Source organism: Polyodon spathula, chromosome 12 (genome assembly GCF_017654505.1).
Source record: "Polyodon spathula isolate WHYD16114869_AA chromosome 12, ASM1765450v1, whole genome shotgun sequence".
In the NCBI taxonomy this organism is placed as follows: Eukaryota; Metazoa; Chordata; class Actinopteri; order Acipenseriformes; family Polyodontidae; genus Polyodon; species Polyodon spathula.
This window is the reverse complement of record NC_054545.1, coordinates 31745160-31769642: the sequence shown is the minus strand read 5'-3', so window position 1 is coordinate 31769642 and position 24483 is coordinate 31745160. Positions and strand designations below refer to the sequence as shown.

The following is a 24483-nucleotide window of genomic DNA, read 5'->3' as shown; positions in this document are numbered from 1 at the left end:
ACAGAAGCGTCGCGAGATACAATTATTGCATCTTCCCTTGGATTTAAGGCAGCCGTGCTTATTGTATTAAATCATCAGGCAGAGTTGTCTCTACATATCTTAGTTATTGAATTGTAAGATGCCTTTTATAGTTGCCTCATCTCTATTGGTGTTTTTCTGTGGCCAAAAGGATAAAAATACTATCTGCCCATAGGGACTGGGTGAAATGAACTCGTCGGGATTGCTAGGGCTCTGTAACGGCAGAGGGAAATCAAATGATAAAGCTGAAAGGCAGATCGGAAGGTCTGCTGATATGATGTAGCCATGTCTGTATCTATCTGCAGTATGAACAAAACAAAACTTGCAAATCATACACTTTTGTGGTGCAAGGACATTAATTCCAATGTGTATTCAATATTAACATTCTTTTTTTAAGGAATGGCAGACATTTGAAAATGTGTAGTTTGTATTAGAATTTCGAATAAGCACATTCACGAATTAGTTTAGAAATCAATTTAAATACTATATACTATATATTCGTTTTTACTGTATTTCTCGTTTAAATGTATTAAGAGAAATCCACTATATCCTTAAATGGAACCAAATCATTTTTTTTTTTATACAACAGCGTTAATATGTTTTGTTTGTTTGTTTGTTTGTTTGTTTGTTTGGAGGGGGTTTTGGATATATTATTACTGTAGGCTAATGCATTTCAATATGTTGTACGATGTGCAATAGTTTTCTTGTTTAAAATACAGAGATGAAGTGTGAATTGTCCACTGTTGGCAGAAGCATTATATAATCTTATTGGAAATGAAGAATATCCCAGAAACTATCGATGAATTAGTTACAACTAATTACAATACTTACCACAAACAGCCGTGGTACTAATAAATATGTTAGTCGGAGTACAATACAAGTGAAACTATTTATATAAATATAGGGTTTAAAAACACTTTGAGGGAAAGGAATTTTAAGGTCTTTTTGATCTTTAAATTTTAGCATGAAAAATTCAGCCGTTAAAATCAAAGGCTAAATTATGCATGGCTCTCTAGACTGAGTTCAAACATCAGGCATTCATACATTAGCCTAAACAACACATTAAATCAAACGAAGCAGAGGAATGAATTGAAGGATTTCCCAGCGTAGGGACTGGTTCCAAAAACCATGTCACGAATAACGGAACCACATAAAACAATGTTGATGTTAAAAGGCATTTTAATTGTCACCATAGTATTGACACACACCAGTTTTCTCCAAACAAAATTCATTTTAGTAAGTTATTTATGTATTTATTTATTTGCAAAGAGGGGAAAAGATGCTAAATAACTACCTACCTTACTTTCCCCTCTGACATTAACATTATCCCCTCAGACATTAACGAGCTTTAAAAACGCAATGTACTGAAATGATATCTATCACACGGCATTTTCGGTAATAAGGAATATGAAAGACTGCTTATTAAACCCATTGAAATGATGTCCACAACGAACTGAGAAATTAAAACGTCAGACTGATGCAATGAAAGAAATCAATGAAAGATCTGATTTAAATGAGACCGTACTGTGTGATTAATTACATTTGCTTAGCAGTGAGTCGTGTTAAAAAGGGGAATACCACTCACATTCAAAGGAATTAATACACCACTATTTAAATCCTTTTTCTAATCAAACATGCGTTACATCGAGTATCTATCCTAGTGGCTCGTCTGGATGAAAGCGGTGATTTTGCCAGTATAATTAATCATATTAAAAACTAGGTTACGCATCATAACCAAGTTAATTGTCAAACGGTTTTTGACGACTTAGTTAATGCGCAATAATTCTGATGTCTAGATGGACTGTTTATTGTATTAATTCAGAGCTTCTGTTCGGTGCAGCCGCTCAAATTAGGTATAGGGTTGTTTTATTGCAGACTAAAATGTATCCGGTTTATGTATTTATTTATTTATTTATTTAATATTGATTAATTATAAAATAGATCCAAAAAATAAAATAAAAATAACAATAATGGAAAACATGCAAATAAAACGAGCTAAACAGATTATTTATTCCACTCATGTGTATTGTTTCAGTGGAGAACAAAGCATAGACTGAATGCGTTATCGGTACTATTCGAAGTTTTGTTCACCCAGTCGGTATATGCCCACGCTTTGTTAAGCCTGGATGTGTTGTGTTTCAGTCACAGGCAGGAGAAAATAATACCGCAATATTTGTTAAGTACCAGTTACACCGCAGAAGCCTCAGTCCACTGCACAGTCATTTTACAGTCCAACACACGTCTCGATTTTAGCTTGGCAGTACCACGAAGCATCATTTAAGACATTAAATGCGTCTTGCTTATCATGAAATGGTTAGGGTACAATAAGATTTAAACACATCAAAAGCAAAAGACAGATTCATATGCATGCTGCTTGAACGAGGATTGAACAGAGCGTACAGCGCATTTGCTAACATCATGTGCGTGAACTATAATTATTCAGTAATCATGAATTATGATGTGATGATGCTGTGTGCTAAACAGACGGTGCCGGTCTCCAATATATAATTAGACGCCAGTGAACGCCGATTGGAAGTCGTGCTCAAGGGAGGCGGGTATATTTTTATTTCGGGGCGGTCTCTGTGTATCGACCCCGCCCCCTCCCATTGGGGTTAGTGTTCTTGTGTTTTGCTCCCAGGGACAGTCAAACCGGATTCCTTAGGGGAAAGCGCACAAATCACTCCCATTTTAACAAGGGGGAAAACACGGGATCTTCATCCACAAGGGTCCACCTTTCTTTCTAGCATCCCATTTCTCATTCATTTCCTTTAAGGAGAGAAAGATCTGTGGTGAAAAAAAGAAAAAAAAAACTTGTCACTAGAAGATGATGACACTTGATCTAGCAGTTTGAAAGCTGTTGTTGACCCTATTATTTCGTAAACTGACATCAGATCTGTTTATTAAGGCTTTTCTTAAAACAGAAGGGACAGCAGTCAGCCCTCAAGTATTGTTTTTTCAGATTTGCAGTCATTTTTTTTCCTGCTGATTGTGCCTATCTACAAACCTGGATTCTGACAGCGTGGTCCCTCTCTCCTGATATCGTTTCTTTTTTTTATATACACGTTACAAGGTCGGGGGGGGGAAAAAAAGGTTGTTTTCATGTTTGGGATTCAGGAAAACATTCAAAGGAGTGGGAGCAGCATGAAAGAAGAACCCATAGGGACGGGGATGAATGCAGTCCGAACATGGATGCAGGGAGCCGGGGTACTGGATGCAAACACAGCCGCTCAAAGGTAGGTCTGAAACAGTAGCAGCATCCGCCGCCTTGAATTCGCGATCTCGAGAACTCTAGTCGAACAGCCTTAGCCATTTCAACAGGAACTGTAACACACACACACACACACACACACACACACACACACACACACGTTGGTTTAATGCGTTTTTTCACATTTCTAATTGTTCAAAATGTAAGTTGCAACACAGCATCTGCTTACTGGTACTGTGTCGCCACGTCTCAGTCTGTAGAATTTCAACTCACGGCATCTTTTTTTTTTTTAAGCCAAAACAAGCAATTATAACGCATATGTAATATATGTATTTAAAATTGATCTACATTGTGTATCTATATCTAAAACCTTGTACTGGTACTAGTCGTAAAAACCAGTGCCCCATGCCTTAGCTGTCTTGCATTAGCTTCTAATTTGAAAGTTAATCTGAAACTAAAGCATTCTTATTACAAACGCATGGGCTGGCTGGCTCATAGAACAGCAATATTAATAATATAAGGTTGAAAGAATTGTTCTTCAGCGATGGCAAAAACTAATTTAATGCTATTATCTACTTTTGTATACAACACATATGTGATTCAGTACTATTATGATTTTACACGCTTTATATAGACTGTTGCAAACCGACTATTTAATTACTATGATAGGGAATGTTCTGTTTTTTTTTTTTTTTTTTTTTCTTTCTGTGTGATAACGTTGTGTGTGTTTAAATGGTGCCTATTTAAGTTAAAGGATAAATAAATGAGTAAGTATGATTTTTTTCAAAAAACGTATACTGTACATGAATATGCCGAGTCAGCGGAACTCAGCAGTATACTATGCTGTAATATGAAAATAGATAGGACATACATTTAAATTAAGACGACTGGAAAATGAGACACAATTCATATTAAAGTAATAAACATAAGGTTAAAAGTTAAAGTTATAAAAGGAAATTTTAAGTTAAAAAAGAAAATTAAAGTGAAAAGTCAGTGATAAGGGTTAAGAAATAAAAAGCAAAATGAAAAACAAAAAAAGAAACTGAGCATAGTGACATTGAATAGATACAATAAATAAATAAATACATAAATAATATGCCTAAAAATAATAAAACTCGCATGCAGTTCCCTTTCACCCTGCTGTTTTATTAATACCGACTCCTACTTGCCCTTGTATCCGCAGTGGAGTGGGTCTAGCCCGGGCTCACTTCGAGAAACAGCCGCCTTCCAACCTGAGGAAATCCAACTTTTTCCACTTCGTATTGGCCCTATACGACAGACAAGGACAGCCAGTGGAGATTGAAAGGACTACTTTCTTGGGGTTTATAGAAAAGGAAAAAGTAAGTCCTGGGGTTTATAGAAAAATCTAAAGTAAGTGAAAGAAATTTATATATTTTCCTTTTTCATATTCCTGATTTATAAAGATAATATGATATATATATATATATATATATATATATATATATATATATATATATATATATTTGATATATACATTATCTGGCGAACGAAAGCCGATGTTGTAATAGACTTGCTACCGTTTACACCATTATTGATGGCAAATCCGAATATAAAGAATTTAGAATTATTAGTATTATCATCATTATTACAATACGTAATTATGTTTGCATTACATCCGTTTAATGTAGGCAAATATAACCTAAATTATTATTATTATTATTATTATATATTATTATTAGTATTATTATTATTATTATTATTATTATTTTGCTTACTTGTACATATTTATTTTAGCTTCCTTGTATAGTAACATGTTATATGGGTTTATTGCCCCTTTGTTGCCGAGCCTGCACACCTAATAGTGGGAATACTGGTAATAGGTTTAGAGACAATTCTATACTTTATTTTATTTTTGATAATTTATATAACATGCACACTCAAATGACATAGGGTTTATATATAATCTGTTTTGCATGTTTTTATGCGCTGAACACTACACTACTTCACTGTAGTTACACAATTGCACGGTCCAGTGCAAAATAAACTTGTTTTTGATAACGTAAAGGAAGTATTAAAATAGATTTTCTTTTCTCTGAACACGAAGACGGTGATGTCAGATGCTTGACTGTACTGTATCTCAAAGTGTCACCTTGTGTATTTACTACGATAAGGCACATTTTATAAACATGCTGTTGATTTTGAGTTTTATTTTCACTCAAAGCGTTTATATTTCACACATTGTATTGTTTCACTATCCCTGCATGCGAACGTTCTAACATTCATTTGCTATCAAGTTTTACAAACACGGCTATCGTGCTGGTAAACATAACATTACCAACTCATTCCTGTCATGCAATAAAACTTAAAAAAACAAACAAACAAAAAAAAAAAACATGTATATGCAATGGCCTATCTATTTTTGTGTATTATTTATTTATTTATTCCAACAAATGTTAACTTTTTTATTATTTGATTTTTCTTAGGAATCTAGTGGTGAAAAAACTAATAATGGAATACATTACAGACTACAGCTCCTCTACAGCAATGGTAAGACTCTGTGGTTGCATTCTGATATCAGCATTGACAGTTCTGTTAACAGACCTAACGCCTATTCTGCAATACCAGTTCAACCTGAGCACTACCTGAGTAGGTATATAATTTTGCAGTAGTAGAACCGCTTGACAGCTGGCCTTAATATCCCATTTAATTAAGTTACCAAATAATACAATACTACTACTACTACTACTACTACTAATACTACTACTATAATAATAATATAATAATAATAATAATAATAATAATAATAATAATAATACGTAGCTTACTATGATCGAATACAAATCAGTTCTCAGTATCCCATTTTCAGTTTAGTCATAAATGACGAATTAACTTCGGTTTACTCTTTTTCTTTTTTAATTTAATTTGTTTTTTCTCAAGTTTTACTCACTAAACAATGAAAGCTAAAAATAAAAGCTTTGCTGAACGTGTTTTAAATAGTGTATTGTACACTCGCCCTTCGCAACCTGAGTTACCGTGGTGACCTTTCATGATCGCGTCTTCTGACAATGCTTGCATGTTCCATTTCAGTTGAATTTAAAATGCCGTCCCGGTGTAGACTATATGTCAGCTGTTTAGTGTTATCGGCTGCATACATGGCATAGCCAAAGCGTAAGAAACACGTCCGTTTTACTCTCTTATTTGTGTAATATTTTAATTCCCCAAACATTGTTCGACCCAGTTTCATAGCTTGTGTTAGCCTACCCTGCTAATTCTCTGCGGCTTTGTAACTTCAGACTACAGTATGACTTCATGTTTATGAATAATTTATCATAGTAGTTCATTGTTGCGTAGCAGTATATTAGTAAAAGCCTAGGGACAACGTTTCTTAGCCAAAGCCTTCAAACAAGTTTAATGATGTCATAATAATAATAATAATAATAATAATAATAATAATAATAATAATAATAATAATCCTGTAGTTCTATAACCACCAATATGAATATACTCACCAGGAAAATTAAAAGCTGCATACCAAAAAATTGTAGAAAACATGACGAACTTTTGTACTGCTTAAAAAAACAATAAATAAATAAATAATAAATAAATAAAAGTCCCTTTTTTCAATATCAGAGATTTCCCAAATATTTAAGCTGCAGCATATTTTTTTTTAAATTATTTGATTAGAGACAGTCCTGGATACATTAGTCAGCTAACAGATCACCACTAAAAGAATTAATCTAATGCATTTTTTTGAGACATGACTGTTTACACCGTAACAAAGAAAAAGGGACCCACTGCTGTGTAAATAATTCCAATAATTCCAGTCTTGCTGTTTCCTCAGGTATTAGAACGGAGCAGGACTTCTACGTGAGGCTGATTGATTCCATGACCAAACAGGTATGTCATCTCTATATCTGTGCTTCTGATTTACAAAGGGAATGCCTGAGGACACATGAATAAAGTCACACTTAGACAGGTCTGCTCTCCACAGAGCTGTGCTATCCTGTAGCGATCCATGCAGCGTGCACTTCACAAAGATAGTCCTCCACTCCAAAGAGGCTTGCTCTGTCCCTGCTGTGGAGACTGTGTTAGGCTGTGAGGTCGGAAGGTGGAGTTGTCACTTTTGGGTGGCTCGAGAACACACTTTTATTGTTCGCAATAATAACCAGGGGGATTAGTTGTAGTTAAAGAGAATATATAGCGCTTTCTGACGCATAGAGAGCAAGGTTAGAGTTCCACCAGTAAGAGAAGAATTTAGACAAAGCTGGTGGAGGTTGTCTATGTTGTGCTTGATATAAAGTGCCAACGCTGTGTTTTATGAAAATGCCAGTAAAATACAGCATTTCTTTCAAAAACAGGAAGCCTTGTAACTGTATGTAACTGCCATATGCCTCCAGCAGTGTTTTTCTTGATTTGCATATTATTATTATTATTATTATTATTATTATTATTATTATTATTATTATTATTATTATTATTATTATTATTCTATTCATACACCATATAATTCCTAGGTTTGCAAAACAGTTTATCACCTTGGGCAGTGAACCATTACCAATGATGTTAACTCTTTAGGTTCTGGAGTTTCCTCCTATTTCCTTGTAGCTGGTGTAAAAAAAAAACTTTCTGTATGCATATACAGTATTTTACAGAGCAAAATTATTTAAATCTCTTTTTAGTGCAGCTTGAGACATGTTATCTGCATTCATATTTAAATATTTTAGTTTCTAACTAAAATACTACTACTACTACTACTAATAATAATAATAATAATAATAATAATAATAATAATAATAATAATAATAATAATAATAATAATAATAATAATAATAATAATAATAATAGTTTTCAATGGTTTTCGTATCTCAATATTTACCATAGTGTGGCAGTCTGGGGGTGCAATGTATTTTCTTCCTCTACCTCCTTTTGTAACTGTTTTCCATTCATTATGCTTCTTATATGTTTTGAAAATATAATTAAATCACATATTTTTGGTCAAATAAAACCTTTACTTTCAAAGTGTATTTTTAACTTACCCTACTACCTAAATAACTACTGAAAAAAATAAATAAAAACAATACAATCACGGTGCCTGTGACTTATCACTGCAGAGATCACCCTCTTGTCTACATTTCAGATAATGGTATCAAAAAGAGAAGTATTTATAGAATTTGTTTACATGCTTTAGCTACAGTTGTCAGATGTAGGGTGGAGAAGAGACTGCAAATGAAAAAGAACAGTTACTTCTGTGAAATAAAATATATTCAAGGTCGGTAGGAAAGCTGCCTTACAGTTAACAATATGATATTTGATGTGCTGTGTTTGTTTCCTAGTGTAAGGCAGCTGGCTGTATACAAGTTAACTAATTATAGAACAATAATAACAGCAAACAATATCGATAGTTCATTGTAATCATATCGACAATATGCAAAAAGTAAATATCAAACACTTTTCCAGCAGAACGCAAATCAGTTGCATTTGTGACTTGTCAGATATTAAGCTGGATATCAGCTAATCTACTTGTCAGACAGAGTATCACATTAACAGTGCGAGTGTAGTTCAAAGCTTAAGCATGTTTGTACAGTCACTGCTTTGTGTCTTCTTCAAAAACGCTGAACACCTACAGTACATCCTGGTGACATCAGTCTGCTGTCTCTCCCTGCTCAATAGGAGAGTGAGGGCATCTGCTATTAGACCTCTGCTGAGCAATTTGAGTAGTCTATGACACATACAGGGTATAATGGCACAGAGTATTGTGTGCATCTATAATTAACCTGCATTTATTGGTGAATTGGTACTAAGGGGCCATGCTCAACCATTGGGGTACAAATAAAGGTTTTCTAAGTAATACACAAACCTAGTATAAACATTTTCTGTTAGATTACATTTTGTTTAAAACAGAGAGATAAATCACAGCAGATAGATTTAGAAAAACGTGTTGAAATCTTTTAAATTGTGAAAGAGGACGTTCTCTTTCCTTCAAGCCTGCATGTCTAGCATGACACTTCCCTAGACAAAAAGGGAGTGTTTAAAAGTGGAGCAATTCAGAACTTGTGTTTAATCTGTAACATCCTTTGTTTTCTTACTGTTCATTCATGGTATATTTTAATCCAGCTTTTAGTTGTTCATTTATAGTTGTTTATCTAAATAAACACCTGTTTGCACTGTACCTTGGACAGACATTTGTTCACTCTTTTGTAGCCCTGTACTGGACAATGTGTAATTAATAATTTAAGAAACAGTTGGTACACATTGAGCTGAGTATTTGAAACTATTTCCAGAATCTTTTATAGTACAACCTTGTACAAGTGCATTGATATTTTGCCAGAGAGAGACAGATCTCTGTGTTTATTCCTTATCTACTGCAGTTATGAAAAAGAGACAGCAGGCTATTTTAATGCTCTTCATACCATCATTTATTAGACTGTCAAATCTATTTATATAAGACTTATACACCAGTTCAATAAGCACTTAGTTCACGTAAACAAAATGTGTACAGATGAAATAAATCATTGTAGCTGGATATTTCCTCACCCCAGAGCCTGATTACAGACTTTGATGATGTAGCAACCCACATAATAAATAAAACAAGATTTCTAGTTTTTGGAAACTTCACAGCTTTCTGTAAACTTTTCTTTAAAAGATCTCTTACCATTTCATATTTCACAATATGCAGCTTGGCATTCACTACGTTATATTTCCAACGACTGTCTGTTGCGAAACAAAAACATACAACAAAGAATGATGTATCCATTCATCAAACTCAGTTTTAAAGTTCAAAATAAATATTCACTGCCATACAAACACATACCACTAATTAAAAACAGAGGTTGATTAGTTTAGTGTTCCTATAAAAAGTTTTTTTTTTACTGCCTAAAGATTAAAAGACAAAGAAAAAGTTATACAAAGTTTATCAAAGTATAGCAACATAAAGCATAGGTAAGCATTGTAAATCCCAGAGAGGTAGGCTGTAGTAAAGTATGTAAATGAACATGGTAAACTATGGTAAATGCATCATATACTATTGGAAAACTGCTAAATGAACTTGCTAATTTTCTGTGGTAAACTTTGGTTTGGTGTGCTTGTATTATAAGAAAACAAGACATATACTGAAAAGAAAATACTTTCTTTGAAAACTTTGGATGACTTTGTTTTAAACATATTATTATTATTATTATTATTATTATTATTTTTATTATTATTATTATTATTAGTAGTAATAGGAATTATTATGATTAATAGACATGGCATTCTGTCTTTTAAAAGCTCCCAGGATTTCTTGACAGAGACGAGGAGTAAGAGGACTGTGTGTACAGCTCGGTTATTTTCCTGCCTCTTCCAGATCTTGTTTCAGAGGTCAGACTTGACCTTCTCACCTCCCATTATTATCAGACCTTCCGAAGCTCTCATTAAAAAAAGATCAAGTTTATTTTTCAGGACCTTTCAAAAGCAAAATGCAAAATGCAAAACACAAATTGAACAGTTTTTTTTTCTCTTAATGCCCCATCTGGGTTAGAATGGCTATCATATGTCCTCAAGGCATAATCACAAATAAATCTAAGCGTGCATGTTGTTTTAAGCATTTCTATGCAAAAGCACTGGTTTAGTGACGTGTATTTGAAAAAGGTGCAATAAGTTTCAGTAAGTTTTAAGTTTTAAACAGTGAAAAAAATAACATAAAAATAAAGGAGACTATAATATCTGTTAGAATTTCTACCTCAAAAGGTAAGAAACAGCAGAAGAAGCTGGAATTGATAAATAGATCTGCTCTGATTCCAAATAAAATACACTTTTTAAAAATAAGACTTTAAACCAAAAAAAAAACAGAATATTAATAGAAAATAATATAAATAAATTATGGTAAAACAATAAAATATATATAAAAAAATAGTATAAATAATAATTACATTTTATATCATCAATTTCCATGAACATTCATTTTGGTATGCATGCAACGTGTCTGCTGTCAAAAACTTTTTTAACATAAATGTGTGCGTACCAATAATAAACTAATAATAGCAAAGGATAATATTGTACAAAATGAGTTGAAACAACACTGGATGCTGCTACCGTGTGGCTGCTAAGGGCCCTGTGTTTGGGAACATGTAAATTTGCAGCATTAGAAAATGTGCTGTTTGGAGTCTGGGGGTGAAAACAAAGCTGAGCTTTTTGGAAGAGCTCCCTGCCCAGGCCAGATGGCTCAGTTTGAGCCCAGTCTGGCAGCCCAACTGCTCCCTCCACTACAACATATAGTCATTTGTTTGGGGCTTTATACGCTAGAGTAGTTACAGTGTGAAAGCACATAAATACGATTGCTCTGCTCAAAACAGACACAGCAAACAGCTCCACAGCACCCGTTTAGTAAATAGTTGCTTCATTTGACTGAAACATGTTATAAATATTCAAGTGTTCAGTAAAAGCTGGAAACATAACAGCATTGTAAGAACATCCATATATACACATATGGATGCATGCTGTTCATATCTATATTTATAAATAGTCATTCTGCTAAGTATGTTAATTAGAGACATGATCAGACCATTTTTCTTTGCTCCAGTACTAAGTTCACTTCATTTTGTAACTGAACAGCAATAAAAAAAAAACACTAGAAAACTAGAAAAAAAGGTTAAAAAAGAATGCTTCTTACTACTTGTATGGCACCACTGCTTTTTTGCTTTTACATAATATGATTTTATTTAGTGCTGTGAAAACGTATAAACATCACAGTCATTGCATCTGTTTTCTTATCCTTTTGTAACCCCCCTCTAATTAAAACACTGTATAAATTATCAGTGATGTCAATGCATTGATTGCTACCTAGAGAGCATCTTGTAATGCAGTGTACTTATCACATTTAATGTGAGCTATTTCCCCTGTGCTTTTAAACCAATTCAACTAACACGAAACAAACAAGCCAAGTTACGTGCATTATTCAGCACTACAACATCACCTTTGTGTTGAGGTTGTCTGTTTTCTTAGTTCCCCCACGTCGAATATCCTTGTGTCACCAGAACTAGTCAGATGTTATTAAAATGTAAATATGTTTGTAAAAGGTGTTGAATAGAAAGGCTACTATTGCTTTTTTTTTATTTACTCATTTAATGCTCTCCACACAGTATGTTAAGAAGTGCATATGAATGGATCCCTTGCAGCCAGAAATGTTGGAACATCTCTCTTGATTCCCATGACACATGTGGTCAGTTATGGACCTTTTTCTGCCAGAAGTAATAAATTTCATTTTAAGGTCTTAGGTTAGCATGAAGTCTGTTTTTCTCAGCAGAGCTGGTTGCTAGCTTGAAACTACGAAAAGGGGAAGGGAGGGGGGGTGGAGGAAGCATGGTTACAGTGACAAACAAATGATAAACTTCTCACCTTCTTTAAAATGTACAATCCAAACACGCTCCAGTGGAGATGGGGCTTACAAAGACAACAAGTGCAGAAAGTAGGTGCGAGGGGCTTTACAATTGAATGAGCTTTGAACAAGCAACTGTGCCAAAATAGATAAGGAAAACGCCTAGCTTTCTTTGAAAGCAGGGGTGCACAAACCTTTATCCACAAATAGGTCCATACCAAATTATATTTAATGGCAATGCAGTGGTATCACGGTAGCTATGTAATGGTTCGGCACTCTGGGGCAATAACAGCACTACATGTAGAATAGTACCACAGGGAAAGCAGTGTTGATTTTGACATCCACATTACAATGGCATGAATCAATAAACCTTGTTCTTGTATCTTGGCACCATATCAGTAATGTGTGTTACTGTATTCACAATACAAATTAGTTCTAAATCCATTCTGCTGTCGTTATTTTTTTTATTATTATTATTATTTTATTTTTATTTTTTTCCTTTCACTAATGTTTCTTAATATTTGGATGCCCTGTATCATTCTTAAACAGTCTCCAGGGTTCTCGTACATTTGTGAACTGTTCATATGTGAACGCTTCAACAATAGCTTTTGTTCTTGTAATTTAGTAACGCTAAAACCATATCATAAGTTCTAAGGCAGTTCATTTTTAAAGTTTACAGTTTATTTACCAAATATACTTCTCCCTGATAGAAAAAAAGTATATTAAAAATGAAATTGTACCCACAAATAATGAGTCTGGAGCCAGGTTTCCCTGTATTTACAGTGGTGGAGCTGTGTCTAGTGCAGCAAAGTTGACTTTAATAAAAAAAAAAAATCTTTTTTTTTCCAGGCTATTATTTATGAAGGACAAGACAAAAACCCTGAAATGTGCCGCGTTTTACTGACACACGAAATAATGTGCAGGTAAGATGTTATATTGGTTTTTAACAAAGCTTTTTTTCATGACAAAGGAAAACAAATAATGCCTCTTGGGAGGAAAAAAAATAAAAAAAAATAAAAAAAATTCTTGTCTGCTAATAAAAAAACAACATACAACTTAAACAAAATACGAAAGGGTTATTTAAAAAAAAAAATGGTACAATTTTTAAATTATAAATTCAATCTGTATGTATTTTCTTTGAAAAACACTGACCATACAGAGATTTGAAAAGCCTACAAGCCTGAAATCATTTATTCAACATTTATCTGTAGCTTTGGGTCTCAGCGACTCTGGATATGAAACCATTTGAGGGATATCAAGTTTATACAGTTAAGTAAAGAATACCACCATTGGACACAAGTTGGATCAATGCAGATTGTGCAATATCCCATTGCAGACTCTTCGGGTTTCAGTTTATAGACAACAGAACCCCCTGCTGTAAACTGGTCTGTGTATTTTTACAATGTGTTTTAGTTATAACAATCGAAATTAGCTTGGGAAATAGTGCCATCGCCAACAATCAGGAAAAAAGCCAAATCCACCACAACTGCCTTTTCAGTCATTAATAGTTAAACTTATCACTTGTTTCATTCCACAATGAGATCCAGTAAGAGTGTAAAGGTGATTTCCTATTGAGGAGGTTTTGAGGGGAACTACTGATAGACTTTAATTAAGTGTTTTGGAAATCATTTCAAGTGCATGTTTACACTGAAGCCTGTATTTAGCATTTTGGAATAATTATTCTGTAACCTCTGTCTCATGTTAACTAGGTGTTCCAAAATATGAATCTGAATATTAATTCTGAATTTACTTGGGCCATGCTTTGCATTCCTCATATTGCAATCATTTAATGAGCACATAAAAAAATATGGCAACAGATTAACATAGAGAACTTTCTCCACTCCTATTTGTACTTCAGCCAAATTTTCTTTGAGTCTCACCATCTGTGGGATGAGTTTCATAAGACCTCTGGTTCCACATGTTTCAGTTTTTTAATGATTATTTTATTCTCTAGACTCTAGGCATATACACTTATTAGATATACAGTATACAGTATGATAGTTTTACAAGAATGGAGAGACTGGGAACCCCCATATTTCCAACAGTAGTGCCTTTCATGTTTAATGATGGCAGCCTCTAGTTTCAAAGTGAGGGCTTTCTTCTGTGATTAAGTGTCCCCTATAATTACTGTACAGCACGCAGTGTTCCCAGAATCACTATCCAGGTCACCCCACATCCTTTTCAAAGGAGAGGATGGAGAGGAGAGGAAGATCAGTTGCTATAAAGTGTTGCACCTATAATTAAAACCAAAAGATGAATTTCTCTCTTAAAAACTGGGTTGTGAAGATAGACTCTTGTCTATTTTTAAGCATGCTAGGGAACATTTGAACAGTTCTCTCCTAAAAATATCCAACTGATGCATGCCTAATTAGGACAAGGAAGAACTTTTAAGTCAGTTTTGATTTTTGTGTTATTTTTCATGTAATAAATTAACTGAGCTCAGCAAGCTGGCATGTTATACTGTAGGCACTATACATTCAGTATGCATTGCTATACATTGACAGACTTCAGAAATGCAGAAAAAGGCCTAGAATCCTATAAGGAATCAAGATTTGCCTCATTGTTCTTTAAGAAAATCCTTGTTTTGCAGTATTGGAATACACAAAGATGCCACTACGGATTTTACACAGCAGTGGCATTTCACAAAATGACCTTGCACTAAAGCTGGTATGAAAATTCAGTTATGGATCTAAAACTAACAATATAAAACAGTCCAATCCATTAGAAATTGCAAACTGAAAGCAGGTATGGCACTTAATATTTAGATCAACAGACTTGGAGCAAGTACTCATCCCTCCCTGCAATAGCTGATCCTTACAAAGTGCAACCATACTGTACGGTACGTGATGTTTTTTCCAAGCTTATACAGTAATGTTTACTCAATTGCCAGACACACACACACACACACACACACACACACACACACACACACACACACACACACACACACACACACACACACACACACACACACACACACACGCTCTCTCTTCAAGCTCTTTCTATTCCCTCAGCTCCAAGTTTGGATGTGCTGATTCTGCACTGAGGGTGAAAATGCAGTCTCAATGATAAGCATAAAATTAGAGTTTGTTCACCATTAATCAGTGCTGCTAATTGCTGCTTGCTACCATTAGCCATATGGTGCCAAGCCAGCTTGCCTCCATAGGACAAAACTCCTGGTTGTCAAACACTGGGGAAAAAAGAATTTTAAAAAATGTGAATATCAAACAGTTGAAATTTATCATTTCATGTTAATGTCACCAAAAACAATTAAGTTCAAAGAGCTGCACAAATTCACCTCCACTGTTAAAATGACTGAAACTTAAAACAGTCCCTCTTTTGCTTTTGCTGATGGACTGGGATGGGTAATAATCCAAAAAGAAGGAAGTTAATACTGACAAGCATAACATTTCTATGCTGATAAATAAAATGTTTTTTTGTTTTTTGTTTTCCCCAAGGTTATTTAAAATCTAACGGGTCCTCATCAAACCCGTTTACATCATGTGCCTGAATGGAGCAGATTGTATGTGCTACAATACAGTATCCTCCCCTATTTACTCACAGGACATACTATCCAATGGGAACATTGTTTTGCGAGCCATTGTATTAGTAAATTACAAACCCTTGTAATGCGTGGCTGGCTGCACAGATGCAGGAGCTGGCCATATCAGTAATAACATATGCCCTTCTGCACCACACCTGGCAGTGATAATCAGCACCACTTCACTCCAGGAGTGCCTTTCCTGGCATGCGTGTGCCAAGACACTTCACTTTGTAACTTCACAAAAGAAAGGCAGCATTTAAAGGGTTTTGGTTAAGCTTGTTTTTTTGTTTTTTTACACTTTATACATCAGGTTTTCATTGATAACCATTGATTAAAATACTCCCACTAAAGGATCACTGTTAACAGACGTGGTATGTGGTAAAAGTTATTAATAACATGTGTGTTTTGTAAAAAGCTATTATCACATAACAAACCTTGAATGTTTTTAACACACAACGTGGAAAAATTATACATCTATTTTATATATTTAAACAAAATAAATGGAATTATAAATTAAACAAATAATTTTCAATGTGTTTTAAAAAAAAAAATGTAAAGAACATAATGCTTTACTGATGCAACATAAACATTCATGTAAAATGCGCCCAATATAAAACAAGTCCAGCCTCGATAGCACACACATATACAGAATGCAACAATGCTGGTGGTTTTAGATGTCAGCTTCTTTTCTGGTCTCATTCAAACCTCCTTACCATCTGTGCCGGCGTAATGTGAGAAGTAGGTTACTCCCTGCTGTTCAAGAGCCCTCCATTCTATTCTTTGTGTAAGGTGGGGAGGTGGGGAGGGTAGAGGTAGGTGTACCTGTGTGTGTGTGTGTGTGTGTGTGTGTGTGTGGGTGGGGGGGGGGGGGGGGGGGGGGTGGTGGTGGTGGTGGTGGTGGTGGTGGTCACATGCCTCAGGTAAGTCCTAAAAGTCAGACCCCTGCAATCTTTCCAGCCCCCCCCCCACCTCTCTCACCCCTGTTTTACCTCTAATTAGGAACAAGCTGTTCCTAGGAAGAAACACTTTTGTAATCTGGTAATTAACCCACACGTGACAATAATAAGGGGTTGAGTGTAGCTGCTTATCCTCAGCCCCATTTACAGCCATCCCTTTAATTGGTACCTGTTCCTTCTGACTGGGATAATTTGTGCCATATGCGCTGCTGTACTAATCTGCCCCCTTTCCCTCCTTCCCTCTTCCCAGCCGCTGCTGCGACAAGAAGAGCTGCGGCAACCGGAACGAGACGCCATCGGACCCTGTGATAATTGACAGGTAAGGGCCTTCGTTACTGCTAATGCTTTCGGATGCAGCACCTGCTCCTGGGCTGCTGCAGCTCATGGGTGGAGTTTTATTTTTGTTGTTGGATGTGCCTGGGTGGCGGCTTATAATGATTTACAAGGCCTGTAAGAATTAACGTTCACTACCAGTTGGTTGATATGCTGTTCTATGGAGGTTGACAGTGAAACCCGGGGAGTTCCAGGAAGCCAAGTAGTGGCTTTGTTCAACAGTTTAGATAGGCCTTGAGACTGGGCTACAGTTCAAGAGCCTTGAGATGCTTCTCAGGAAACAAGTGACAGAATATCAGTTCAGTAACATGTAATTACATTTGAGATATTCCTTCCTAAGCAAGTCCAATGAATTCCAGTAAATGGTAATTTGCACACTTATTCATATGAACACCCCCTCATATCATCTGGCATTTATTGTAAAATGTGGCAGGAATGTTTAATGTACTGGAAATGCTGCACAATGGATATTGTTTAAAAGTCAAGCTTTGACTGCTTTCACGTCATGCTGGGTTCAGCACTGGCGAACACAGTATTTGCTCAAAGTGGACTATAAAGTCACCACACTTTCACTAGCCACATTTTTATTTTTATTTTTGGATATGCTAGTAGTTATGAGTGTCACTGCTTTAATGACTTCCTCGTGGTATAATTTGATACGATAATAACATGACTGACAGTTAAACAGGTGTCTTATCGAACTGTAAAGAAGGCAGCTTTTTACTCCTTTCTTTCTCTCTCTATCTGTGTTTTTCTGTAGTTACTTATGGTGGTGCTGCTTGTATGCACTTTTTGAGCGTATTGTACAGTCTCATTTCAACAGTGGAAGCAGGGAGTTTGTTCCACTGCTAAATTAGCAGTTTGTATACATGCGGCAGTACCCCAAGCATTATAACAAGGAGAAGAAGCTGTTTGAGCATCTCTCGTTAATAAAACCCACATGGCTAATGGTTTGTTAAACAACAGCATGCGATAGCCCTGGGGGCCACCTTCACTTTTTGTTCAGGTCTACTTGTTAGCATATACTATAGGCAGTTAAAGAATTAATTGTTGTTGTTGTTGTTGTTGTTTTGGTTTTTTTTGTTGCCATTATTTTAGACACAACAGTGAAGATTTATCGGGTTGCTTTGACCATTTGGTTTGTTTTTTGTTGTTGTTTTTGTTTTAAGATATTAAAGATAATTGTTGAAATTAAAATCTGGCATACTGAACAGTACACAGTAAGGACATTCATAGATCATATTCGTAACAAGGACATTCATAGATTCATTCTTAGGTCACTGACTTTGAAAACATGTCTCTCGATATATATTGTTTCTCTCTCTCTCTCTCTCTCTCTCTCTCTCTCTCTCTCTCTCTCTCTCTCTCTCTCTCTCTCTCTCTCTCTCTCTCAATAACCACCCTGTTCTTCTGGGTTTTTCCAGCAATTCTAAGCATTTTCTAAACTAAGTGATTTATGTATTTATTTATTTATTTTAACTTCTCACCTGTGCTTCTGCTTGAATGTCTAATAAATGCACAGCCCTGTGGATCAGCTGTCCTGTGGACTGTGGACCTTGGGCTGTGTCCTGAAATTGGGTTGCGCTACCTGGCTTTGTGTATCCATGTGTTAGAGCAGCTTCTAATTCAGTGACACAAAACAGCTGTAGCCATATAACAGAAGTTCATGTAAAATAAATACTGGATTACTGAAGGATGCCTGGCTAGTTTTTGTTCTTTATTTTCTTGGTTACAAATTATATTTTTACAGATAGCCACGATAAAAAAGAAAAAGGGTCAAACAATCTGCCTCATTTTGTTGGTTTACAATATAAAGGATCACTTTCCATTCTGGAAGAAATAGTTAATTTCCTGCAGATATTAATTTGCGACAAACAAACAACTTGCCCACAGAAACTGACTCAATTATAAATGATATAATCGCAGCAAAGATTAAAAAATAAAAAATTCCAACCCTTTTCTTCTCTTGACATAATTTAGTTCAATAAATAAAACCTCATTAGGCTGTTCTTGTTTCAAAGACATTATTAGATTTTACAGGAGTAATTAGCATGGATAGCACTAATTCTTCTAGATGACTAATGAGAGTGATTTCCTAATTAGATTAAGCAACAGGATAGGTAACACTAGCAAAACATAGGCATTATAGAAAGATAAAGGTAACTAATGTTCTCTTATTATATAGTTAAAAGAACAAATCCAATATTTGTTGTTGTCTTGAAGCATTGTGACTTTTGCTCGAGATGCCTTGAACCGCTTACAATTATAATTAGAGCTTTTACTTCTGTAAAACAGCACATACAAATTATATTCAGGTTCACTACACGTTTGCAGCCTTTTAACTCATATCATGGAATCCAGACATCCTTACAAACTATCCTCTAGCAATTAATGGCAAACTAGTTTATTTAAACTGTCTCTGATATCTAAATCTGTACTGAGTACCAAAGAACACAGCAAATACTGAGCGTACTTCAAGTGCATACACTGTAGGTAGAGGGAAAAGAAAAGTTGTTTCTTTGTATATAAAATAAATAAATATTGGTTAAAAAAGCTGATATTGGTTCATTTTTGCAAGGACACAAAACAAATGAAACTGTTGACTCCACACAGATATGTCCAGGATAAGTATGCTGTGCAGCTAAGTGAAGCAATGCTCTTTGGGAATAAAAGCAGGAATGTTAAAAGGATAGCTTCTGCTGCTCTGCCATATGCCACCGAGCAGCATCTCACTCTCTTTGACGCTCTCTCAATAAGATTATTTCAAATGCCTTAATCCCAACTCATTGACATGGACACAAAAGGCTAGTGACATTGAGTAGATGCCTCTCAGCTTTCCCTTTTTTTCCTCTTGTTATTTCAGTTTTGGGTTGTTTTTATTAACAAAATATTTAGCTATTTATGTTTCTTTCTTGCCCCTTCCTTCCAGTTCCATCAGTACAACCCTGCATGATGAAGGGCTCATGCGCGACATTGGAATGGGTTTGCAACAAGGGCTATGATATGCTTTAGAGTACAGACCACAACAGATTACATCTAAATGTCATTTTGGCTGAAGGCTTCCCTTTTTTACTTTGTATGCTTCCTTCCTTTCTGTTGCTCTTGGGTTTTAACAAACATACAGTGTATATACAATATACATGCATTTTGTGTCAAAAGGCTGTCATTTATTGAGGTTTTGTACCCTCTCCCCCTTCTGAGCAACCACAGAGCAATACAGGAATAAAGCTGTTTGTTTGTGGGTCAGATTACACTGATTTTCCGAGCGCTCTTCTTCCCGGTAAAGTTTCTGAGTTTGTTTAGATGTAAGGGACTAAGTGATCTTTGGGAAAATCGTAGGCTGACGTCTGGAATGAGCTTCAGCGAAGCTAAATCCACCCACCCAAACTGTGATAAGTTTTTGGCAGTAAATCAGATTTAAAAAACTTCCCTTGGTTTGGCGGTGAGCACTTTTGTATAAGCTGTTTTTCATACAAAGGAGATTTCTTTTAATGCAAGGTTTATATGTTTTCTCCATTAGCATGATACATCAATATCCATGTGATTCTCTCTCTGTTGCTCTGGGGTACCGTGGGACTTCCCAAAGGTATCAGGGTCCTCTGTGCTACAGCTTGGCACTGATAGTTGTTGGCAAGCCTTTTTTTCCCATAGCTCTCTGAACATCTGGGGTTCAATCTAAAAACAAAATGATGAAACTTAATAAAAGCAATGCTAATTAGGTCAGGCCTGCTATCTGAGTGTTTTGTGGCTATCTTTGACAACTTCTCAGGCTCAGTTTAATAAAAATGCAATCCCAATACACCTAAAACATATAGATTTGTTTCTTGCTTAGTATGTAAATTTATTTTTATTTTTTTAAATTTTAGGTTGGCATATGGTGTTAATGAATTAACAGTTTTTTGGCTCCATAATGTTGAAAATCATAAGATTGGTTACATTTATTCTGATACTAAGAGTGTCTAATAGCTTTATTTTGACTGCTGTGTGATCTGCAAATGCTAAAAGCAGGGGAACTTAATGTGTACTGTATGTTAGAAATTACATTACAGGAAGAGGCGGAGAAGGACATAACACTCTGGTTCTGTTATATTTCATATGCTCCTTGGACTCCTACAAGAAACAGCTGCTTAGAATTGCATTTCTTGCAGATAACATCAACCTCGAGAGAATACATGTATTTCATTTCAAACCAAAGAAAAACATAAACGGGATGATTCAACCTATACCATTAAGTTAATAAAGGGTTAATGATATGCAGCTCACTGTCAGCAATCCCATCATCTGGCTGGTTGACTCCAAAAGAGGTGCACGCATTTGGCTGTGTGCTGCCCCCCCCCCCCCTCCATCGCCTCCCGGCCACCAAGGCCGATCAGATCACACACCACTCATTCCATGTCCCCAGGACACGAAACCCAATCATGTATCACTTGCTTGGGTCTCCCAGACCTGGCTTACCAATTGGCTGCTCCTCTCTGCCTCTGGGGTGGGCTCACACCGCTGCGGTCTCCTTAAGGAAGGAAGTTTTTCCTTCTTTCTCAAGATAAGGTGTCATTCATAAGAGCTGGGTGTTGAACTAATCAGGTCAATTGAGAGGCCCAGGCAGGAGTTGAATGAGCTGATCCCCTCTTCCTGTTAAATACCCAGTTAACACTGCAGTCAACAAGCTGTGTGATATTTCATTTCAACTGGAGGCTGTTGTTTGCGTGTTTGTTGTCTTTAAAGTGTATTTCATGCTTTTTATCTTTCTCGTTATTATTTTAACATCGAGGGTCAATTTAGTCTGTTTGTGACACATATATAAAATCTATGCATAGTACAGGTTTCAGGTTTATGGTTTAGCATTTGCTTCATTTGGGTAGACTTTGTTTCCGTATACGAATGTCACAATGGATGTACTCCTCCTAACAAGCCTCTGGCTCAAAATCAGCTCCTCTCTCCTTTGCCTCCAGCTCTCAGCTGCCTACAGTTAGGTGTCAATTAGTACCAGTGGTGCTAATTGTTCAGTTTCAAAACTGCGCTCTTCAATCTCTGGGGTAACAGCTATATCACCAAGGTCTTGAGTATGTCTTTGATGGAAGAAACATAATATGTGATAGTGATTTTTTTTTTAAACCTCTACTGTTTTATTAGGCACCGACAATGAAATACAACACACAATGAACTATTGAACTATTAAACTACTGCTTTTTATAACAGCAAGTGTAGTGTGCAAATGTAAGAATGCTGAAACGTGTATATAAAGAAAGATATATAGGTAATCCTGCCAGCCTAACAAAGACATACATCATAGATCTGGCTTCCCAATAACTGTATCGGTACTGTAGGTCCTAGAATGGAAAAAAAAAAGATATAGATTTCCTTCTTAAGCCACCACCAAATTTGCTGCTCTGCATTAGGGCTTGGTGTATGCAAAACTGTTTGGAGAGGTAAGTTCTTTACAACCGGGACATTTTCCCACAAATCCATTCCCTTGTTTGCTTTAATGTAAACAAGATTACCCTGCTCAAGGAATTACTTTAATTACCAGGCGATCAAGTTCTCACTGGTAAAAAACTAAAAAAAGCAAAAAAAAAAAAAAAAAAAAAAAAAAAAGCATCTAGTCATGGATTGGTGAGATTATTTTCTTTAGCACTCTGAGAAAAGGGACAACGGCCAGGGTGCAAACTTAAACCAGCTGGACTTCCATACAGATTCCACTGGGGGAATAAGAGCTTACACACAAACCCTGTATCCCTAGTCAGCTCTAAACAGATTAATAGTGCTTGGTCTCCCGCGTTATTGAAGTGGATGTACAACATGGAGTTACGTTTTATTAAAAAACAAAATAATAATAAAATAAAATAAACCACAACGTCAAGCCACAATCCACGAGCAATAGGGTATTTGTTCTGGTTTTATCTTGAGTGCTTCATGTCTCATAAACCACTTAAATTGTTTTGTATGTTAGTCCAATTGCACCACATTGTAATTAGCTTCCATAAATACACTGCAATAATTAGATCTGACTGGCATGGTCATTATGTATCAGTTATGCTTTTGTGATGATGTGGCATTCCAGTAATCTTTGCAGTAAGCTATTGTCTTTGTGTCATTGTTCAGAAAACACCTTTGGGTTCCAAAACCCCATTTTCTCTAAATAGACAGGAGGAGATTTGGACACTGTTTCCTCTTTGTGGTTTGTAACTTCAGGAAAATTTTTATTTATTTGCTGCTTTTGTTTTTTTAAGCAAATGCAATTTAAAGCAAATTATTTTACGTATGCCTTATTATTATTATTATTATTATTATTATTATTATTATTATTATAATAATAATAATAATAATAATAATAATAATAATAATAATAATAATAATAATAATAATAATAATAATACTGTTTTGGAACTCTGAACTTTCATAATGGATTTTTTAATTAGGCGATTTATTTTAATAACAAGATCAATTATAATGGGTGTAGAGTCAAGCAAAATAGGCCTTTCTGACAGTAATGTAAACAGAGCTTACTGTGTTACATATTCAGTTATTCAAATCCATTGGACGCTGGACATGTTGCTATTTCATTGAGCTTTGAAATACTAGCGCTGTAAATCAAACAAAAAACAATAAGATTGAGTTCTACAGTGGCTGGTTATTTCAGTTAGGAATGGAGTTGCTAGATTTCCAGCTTTAGTACAATGGTTCATGTTTGAGGAGGGAAACATGTGTTCATGTGTTCATGTGTTCATGTGTTCTTGTCTGGAACACAGACATGTCACCAAATGTTTTTATTTGTAGTTTTCCTGTGGAACAGCTTGGCATGTACTGGGACCAACAAAGTTAAAAACGGAGAGATTCAATGTATTCCTCATTTAGGATCTGCAGAACCCCTCGAGAAATCCATCCACTAGGGTATACCAACACAGACAGAACTTGATGTGCTATACGATAACTGATAAAATACAAAATATAGAGGATTGAGCCATCCATGTGTGAGCTCTTTACTTTATTTCACTTCCTGTTTGGAAAGGTCAGGGAAGTGTGACCCTGGGTTTGTGAATTATTCATGTCATTGACTTTGTGTCAGTCTCCACATTTGTGCAGGAGAATGTTTTATTCATTTATCTCGTTTAGG

General features: G+C 35.5%; 1 protein-coding gene across 5 annotated transcripts in view; it reads left to right on the top strand.

The window, feature by feature from the left end:
* The first annotated feature begins 650 nt into the window (after positions 1-650).
* LOC121324169 (transcription factor COE1) overlaps positions 651-24483 on the top strand; it is a 143203-nt gene continuing 119370 nt past the window's right edge. For all 5 annotated transcript variants that reach the window (XR_005951225.1, XM_041265715.1, XM_041265713.1 and 2 more), the window contains exons 1-6: positions 651-3251; positions 4410-4566; positions 5671-5734; positions 7029-7084; positions 13389-13462; positions 17290-17358. Coding sequence is in view for 4 of the 5 variants with exons in the window: in XM_041265715.1 (XP_041121649.1) it covers positions 3118-3251; positions 4410-4566; positions 5671-5734; positions 7029-7084; positions 13389-13462; positions 17290-17358 (554 nt within the window). In the remaining variant the exon portion in view is untranslated. The remainder of the gene's footprint in view (positions 3252-4409; positions 4567-5670; positions 5735-7028; positions 7085-13388; positions 13463-17289; positions 17359-24483) is intronic.